We start from the raw sequence: 7,608 nt of genomic DNA on the forward strand, positions 1-7,608 counted from the left end.
CGATAGAGAGATGCAAATTTTGTCTTAAGGACAGAAGATACAAACTTTTGTTAAAAAAAAAATTAAAATAACACGAGTCATGTTTCAGTGAGTAAAATTAACAAGTTGAACTGTATCGATTTTAAATTTTTTATGCAAAGTTTCACAAAAATGGAATTTGAAGTGAAAAATATTTGTAAAGATTAATAAGGATAACTTATTAGTTGCTTTTTTGCAATAAAAATAGGCCCAGAAATATAAACCAATCCAGGCATCTTTTTCCGGTTGTATCATCTCTCTTTAAACAGCAATTACGGCCATTGAATAATGAGGGATCTTTTCCGTGTCAGCACATACGGCGACACGGTTTATATGGTCCGGTCTCCACGTCCCAGAGTTGGACTCGAACCCGCGACGTACGGATCAACTCCTTACTCTGCGATTCTAAAGCATAATCTTTAAATAACCTCTGTGCCACTCGGGCGACTTATTTTTCTTCCATTGCCCTTTTATGAACAGAAATGTCAACAGGGCCTTAGGTTATATAACATTTAAGGTTTGCGATCCTCAGGTATGGCAAATCAGTGGTTTAGTAATTAAAAAAATGTTCATAGAAATGTTTCTCAATTCTAAAGAAAACTGGATTTACTCATGGTACCTGGGTATTTTTTCTACATAGTCATCATTTTTAATCATAATACAGTGGGAAAAATCGTCATATCTCAAAATATTTTTTTCAGTGAACATGAAAAAAAGCACCTTCTATGCATCATCTAACTGAAAATTGGTGTATACATATATATATATATATATATATATATATATATATATATATATATATATATATATATATATATATATATATATATATATATATATATATATATATACCATATATATATATATATTCATTCAAAGATAACTAATCAGTGATGTCCAGGAACTGGAGAAAACTGCATGTTAATAATTTTCGTATTAGACTTTGGTACCCTTTGACGCTTGCACCGAAAGATTTCCAAAAATGTTTGTTATTGTTGTAAAACATTTTCCTTTTGTATATACAACATCCTTTTCCTTCTTTGATTTAGGGATCTCTGGAATAGTAGTAGAGTTTACCAATATAATTAATTCCGAAGGCTTTTTGCGTTTTATAGTTTCCTTATATTTTCCCAGAAGTTGGCTCAAAAAATCTGAATAGCCCTCTGCTAATTTCTTTTCTTTATTGAGTTCATCAGAAAGGTCCTTTTCCAAGTTTTCTAGTTCCATCAGTTTCATTTTGTAGACTTTTTCTACAACTCTCTTTATATTTTGCAAATCGTCCTCCATTACCCTACGAACAAATACTGACTGACGTTGAAACCGTGCAATTTTTCGGTTGATTTTCGAAATATATTTTTCCGACTTAGGAATGAGGTTATTCTCAATGTCGGCAATTATTTTTTCAGCATTTTGAATTTTTTCAGCGTAAGTTATTTCTAAATCGAGAAATTTGTGACCTGTGTGGTCAAGTTTTGTGGCACACTTTGAACAAAGGGCTCTCTGACATTCAAAACAACACAAATCTAAATTTTTTCCTGGATGACTTCTGCAGCTTTCCAAGGGTATCTGTCGTCTCCTATCTTTATATATCACTATCTCGTGATCGCTATACTCTTCAACTTTCAGATGGGCGTCAGCACACTTTTCGCAAACATTCTTATGGCATGTATTGCAATAAAGCTTTGCATATTCTCCACATGTTGCACATTCGATATAATGTTGAGCCACAAGAAGAGTGTCAGATTGTGCCTGAAAATGTAAAAAAAAAAACACGGTCCACTACGATTGAAGCACATTTTTTAATTGCACATTTTATCATTTGGAATATGATTGATGATGTCTTGTATTTTTTTTTATTTCAATTTTACCATGGGGGCCAAATGGGGGCAAATATGACATATAAAAAATAAACAAAGGTGGGATTCTTTAAATCTTCTTAGATTTTTCACATTAAATATGAATAGACCGGTCATATTTTGGGTTTCCTGTAGTTGAACAACTAGGTTTCGAAATTTTTATTTTCACTGTGACGACAATTATTACTAAAATGGAGGTTTTTACAACGAAAACTGGTTACCTGAACTCCACTTACATTTTCTCAGCAGTCTATTAACATTTCAGAATATGATTGGACTCCATTAGAGTTGCACCAAGGTTTCGGAATTTTTTTTTTTCAATTTTACTTCAGGGTCAACTATAGATATTAAAAAATGATGTATTTCTGCAAAAGCCTGGTATCCTGAACTCTTCTTACAGTTTTACCAAAAGTCTATTCATATTTTGGAAAATGATTGTTGTTCTTTTGTTCTTCTTTTGGAAAATGTTTAAGTTCTTCAAATGAACGATTTAACAATAATTGAAATAAGGATATATCTTGAAACAACTTAATATACTTGATAATACACTAGAGGTGTAAGCATTGAGCTTAATAAGACCAGAGCAAACATCTCCCCCATAATGAGACACCACTTAAAAGTGAGAGATACACAATCTGACGAAATTTTAAATCTAAAGTTGGTTGCTGAATCTAAAAAGTTTTTACCTCAGGCTCTTTTTCTTTCAATTCTACACCTAGAAAAAAAGACAAAATAAAGTTTGTTAACTAAATGCAAAAGAAAATGCAATTTTTATACATTATATATATCATTACTTTTTAGTAGATGTTTTAAAATTATTCACCTTTCAGAAAACTATCGATTATTTTCATCATAGAAATAAATTCCCTCTCGTCTGGATGGCAAAATGTGAGTGTGCATCCTCTGTATAAATGTATGTAAAACAAAAACGGTTGCAGTATCTTAACAGCAGGCCATCCGGATCCTGTAATCACCAGAGGAATAAGTATCCGTTTTATTGAGGTTTCTTTTATTTTGTGAGATAATTTCTCAATTTCCGTCGAAAGAAGATGTTTCTCTTTTCTATCACCACCCTGCCATTCTTTAATAGGCATCCGTATTCGTCTTTCGCCAGGAATGAATACCGTTTCCATATCTAAAGAAGAGTAAAAATATTGTTCTCATTAATGTACTATCAAAACCAAAGCATACTGCAATACAAATTATTGACTTTTTGTAACCCCATTATATTCAAGCGAAAAAAATCATCCGAGTCTGTCGTGAATGAAAAAAGTACGACTTGGGCTTGATTTTTTACTCTTTTAATCAATGAATTCTTTTCCTTCAATTGTCTTATGATATGCTCTATGAAAATATTATATACACAAAATGCACCACACTGAAGCGTTTTTGTTTTTCATATCTGAGTTATTTACCATTTTCAAAGACTCGTACAAATATTTAAAAAAAAAATACAACGCTATCGTTTTGCAGCTGTCAATGAAGGTGATATCTCGAACTTTCCATTTACTGGAGAACAATAGGTCTTCTGTTGCAACCCCAAACAACTCCTTTTAATGTGTTCCAATGAGGTTAAAGTACTTGCATTTTCGCACTTTTGCCTTCAAATTCCCCCTTTCGAAAACCAGACGTAAGAAATTTAACTCCTCATTATAACCTATTTGAATGGCCAAAGATAATGAGTGAGAATAATGCACAGTGATCGATCTCTCGAACTTCGAACAAAACCAATAATATTATTTGAACAGGACATGGACAAGGACCCATGGAAATTACAAAAGATTGGATCAGGTGACTAGGAGGGATAAACATCCCCTGTTGACCGGTCTCACCCACCATGATCCCTGTGTTTCGATTATTCCTTAGTCAAATTTAAAACAAAAACAATTGGATGAAACAAGTCAGCCAAAAAGCGCCAAAGTGATGAGATACGTATATTTGCTATCAAAGTCATTATAAAAACCAATTAATTTACAAAATGCGAGTTTTAATGTGGCCGTTGAAATCTCTGCAACATCAATTTATATGTAAATTACCTGCCTTGATTAAAAATTGATTACTCAGAACATCAAGCCATTTAGCAGTGGAACTGTTTTCCGCGGTGGGTTAACTATTGAAATTACGAAATAAATATTTGTTTGAAGAAATTAGATTAACACAGTTTAACTAATTTAGAATTGAATTTCCATCGACTACACTTAATTAAAACAAGAGGTCCAAGGGTCACATCGCTCACCTGAGCACATCTACTAGGAAAAAGCACATATCAGATCAAAACTGAAAGTTTACTGGGGGGGGGGGGGCTTGAATTTTAACCCTCCTGGGTGTCATGATTTGAGCAATGTAGAATCTACACTACCTGAGGTTGATTCCATATAAATAGAAAAATATCACTAATCATGGCTTTGAAGTACTTGAAAAGAAGATTTTAAAAGGTTTCCCTATATATCCTTATGTACAACTTTGGTCAGCCATTTTGGGCCCAAAACTAGCCCCAGAGGTCATGATTTGAACAAGCTTGAATCTACACTATCTGAGGATGATTCCACATGAGTTTCATTTTTCCTGGCATAGTGGTTCTTGAGAAGAAGATTTTTAATGATTTTTTCTATATATTCCTATGTAAAACTTTGGTCAGCCATTTTGGCCCCACCCTAACCCCAGGGGTCATGATTTGAACAAACTTGAATCTACACTACCTGAGGATAATTTCATTTAAGTTTCATCTTTCCTTTCTCAATGATTCTTAAGAAGAAGATTTTAAAAAGATTTTTCCTATATATTCCTATGTAAAACTTTGGTTGGCCATTTGACCCCACCCTTGCCCGGGGGTCATGATTTGAACAAACTTGAATCCACACTACCTGAGGATGATTCCACATGAGTTTCATCTTTCCTGGCCCAGTGGTTCGTAAGAAGAAGAAGAAGATTTTAAAAGATTTTTTCTATGTATTTCTATGTAACTTTGGTCGGCCATTTTGGCCCCACCCTAGCCCCGGGGGTCATGATTTGAACAAACCTGAATCTACACTACCTGAGGATGATTCCACATGAGTTTCATTTTTCCTATTCCAGTGGTTCTTGAGAAGAAGATTTTTAAAAGATTTTTCCTTTTTATTCCTATGTAAAATTTTGGTCGGCCATTTTGACCCCACCCTAGCCCCGGGGGTCATGATTTCTACACTACCTCAGGATGATTCCACATGAGTTTCATCTTTCCTGGCCCAGTGGTTCTTAAGTAGAAGATTTTTAAAGATTTTTCCTATATATTCCTATGTAAAACTTTGGTCGGCCATTTTGGCCCCACCCTAGCCCCGGGGGTCATGATTTGAACAAACTTGAATCTACACTACCTGAGGATGATTCCACATGAGTTTCATCTTTCCTGGCCCAGTGGTTCTTGAGAAGAAGATTTTTTTTAAATGCTATTAATTTTTCACTAATTCATAATTATCTCCCCTTGGAAGAGGGTGTGGCCCTTCATTTGAACAATCTTGAATTCCCTTCACCCAAGGATACTTTGTGCCAAGTTTGGTTGAAATTGGCCCAGTGGTTCTTGAGAATAAGATGAAAATGTGAAAAGTTTATGACAACGACAACGACAGACGACGGACAAATTTTGATCAGAAAAGCTCACTTGAGCCTTCGGCTCAGGTGAGCTAAAAAGCCACAAGACCCAATCCAATTTAGTTAGCCTGATAAAAATGATGCCAGTGCATATACATGTAATACTCTAATTAGAATAATATTTGTACTAGATAACAAATCCCGCATCCATAAAATGATATTCAGCTTTTGGGTGCTTTGGAACTCACCAGTGGACCGTTATTTCTAGATCATGACAAGGAGCACACGGCGGGTGTGACCGGTAAGCAGGGGATGCTCACTCCTCTATGGCACCTAATCCCACCTCTGATATTTTAGAGTTCCGTGTTTACTCTGCTCCTATATTGTATTGTTTTATGGACTTTGATATTGAATACTATTGAATATTGGACTTTGATATTGAATACTATTCGTTATCCCCATATCCTTCATGCCATCCCTACTCAACCTCCCACGAAAGTCTTGCTCTAGAGTGAACCTTTTCCCTGGGGACATGTCTAACTCTTGAACCATACTTTCAATCCGGAGTCATCCCCTTAAAATATCAAAAAGAGTCTACCCAAGGGGGAAGTTTAACGTTTGAGAAGAATCTATGAGAGTATCATATAATTTTATTCAGTGGTATGGGAATTGCGGATAGGAGATTGGTACCTTTCAATATTATAGAAAGAAATACCAAGTCATGTTTTGCTATGGGAAACCTAAAATATGTGTCCAATCAAAAAGTAAAACTAGAGGTACTGTGAGCAATGAGCTCACTAAATGATACCCCCCGCCTCCCATATGAATATATTGGCAGTATCCATGTTTTGCTCTGGAAAATCCAAAATATATGTCAGATCAAAAAGTAAAATAGGAGGTGCACAATGGCAATATGTAATAAAGATTCTGTGAAAGTTTCATTAAATTTCCTTCAGTGGTATGAGAGGAGTTGCGGATAAGAGATGGGTACCCCAAAGCGTAACAGACGGACGGACGGACAGACGGAAGGACGGACGGACAGACGGACGGACGGACAGACGTACAGACGGACGGAAATACCGATTACTATATACCCTCCCGCTTTTCAAGCGGGGGGTATAATAAAATTCACAATGGTATTATTGTAAGAGAAGTTGCGGATAAAAAATGGGTACTCCAAAGCGAAACAGACTGCAGGCAGCCGGACAACCTGTTCACTATATACCCTCTCACATTTCAAGCGGGAGTTCAATAATCATGAAAAAGCTTAAATACCTTTTGAAAAAGTAAGCCATTCAACGACATTCTCATACTCATCTTGGATACCAATGTGAGGTGCGTGTCGGAGAGTTATATTGCAATCCTGAGTGCACCACTTGTATTCTTCGTATTCTGCAACAACATCTAAATCATTTCTCTCAATACATTCAACCATCAATAAAAAATATAACTATAGTAATCACATATCATAACTTAAGTATATATCAAGTGATTTTCTTAAGCCATTTTTTCTTGTTAACAAGTTAAAAGTTTTTATGTGGTTAATAGTTTCAAAAAGGACGTACCTGATATACTGTTGTCATCATTCGCCGTTGCCATAGTGGTATGAAAGGGCTTAAAAGAAGGCTATTAATAAAGAACATTTATAATATGTGTCCATTTTATCAAGTTAGCGCAATTTGGCGCTAGGTATTTCAATATTTCTTTTCAAATCATTTATATTTTTTCTAAAAACGACATTGAAGCACTTCTTTTTTTAAATAAACAACAACAAGTTCTTCACTTTACATTTTACATCCAGTTGAAGGAATGGTATAGCATACACATGTAAATTGATATTTTGACATATAATAAATCATAAATAAGCAATGTTACGTGTACCTGTTTGAGTGTATACATAAGTAAGCCTTTATCGAATTTTAAAAATCAGGCACATTCTTACATGTACATCTAATATTGATAGCGAGCCATTTATCATGTTGTTTTAAGATAACAAACTGAACAATTAAGTGCACTTCATATTTTTGTGATCAGTTATTTTCATGTGATGCACCCGATGCTTACAGGAATAATGACTCCCGGAGAATTATGACCTATAGTCGTTTTTCGAGGTCGAAAAAGTAGAAATGAACCTCTTAGTTTATTTTTGGAAGTTAAAACGTGGCAT

The 7,608-nt window shown here is 34.8% G+C and overlaps 1 protein-coding gene across 1 annotated transcript; it reads right to left on the reverse strand.

Moving 5' to 3' along the window:
• Positions 1–940: 940 nt before the first annotated feature.
• On the reverse strand, positions 941–7,114 carry LOC134237942 (uncharacterized). Its single transcript, XM_062720082.1, has 5 exons — positions 7,007–7,114; positions 6,717–6,833; positions 2,698–3,009; positions 2,561–2,589; positions 941–1,767 (listed from the first exon to the last, which is right to left on the reverse strand). The coding sequence occupies exons 1-5, from the start codon at positions 7,038–7,040 to the stop codon at positions 955–957; spliced, it is 1,305 nt and encodes a 434-aa protein (XP_062576066.1). The 5' UTR covers positions 7,041–7,114; the 3' UTR covers positions 941–954.
• Positions 7,115–7,608: the final 494 nt, after the last annotated feature.

This window comes from Saccostrea cucullata, unplaced genomic scaffold (genome assembly GCF_032062105.1).
Source record: "Saccostrea cucullata isolate Sc308-1 unplaced genomic scaffold, CSIRO_AGI_Scuc_v1 ctg14050, whole genome shotgun sequence".
Taxonomy (NCBI): domain Eukaryota; kingdom Metazoa; phylum Mollusca; class Bivalvia; order Ostreida; family Ostreidae; genus Saccostrea; species Saccostrea cuccullata.

Bases quoted from the DNA above. Each gene is read 5' to 3' on its own strand.
- LOC134237942 (XM_062720082.1), bottom strand. From the start codon at position 7,040: ATGGCAACGGCGAATGATGACAACAGTATATCAG. The intron at 6,834-7,006 runs GTACGTCCTTTT...ATGTTGTTGCAG, and splicing joins TGATGACAACAGTATATCAG to AATACGAAGAATACAAGTGG. The intron at 1,768-2,560 runs GTAAAAACTTTT...TTACATTTTCAG, and splicing joins TGAAAGAAAAAGAGCCTGAG to GCACAATCTGACACTCTTCT.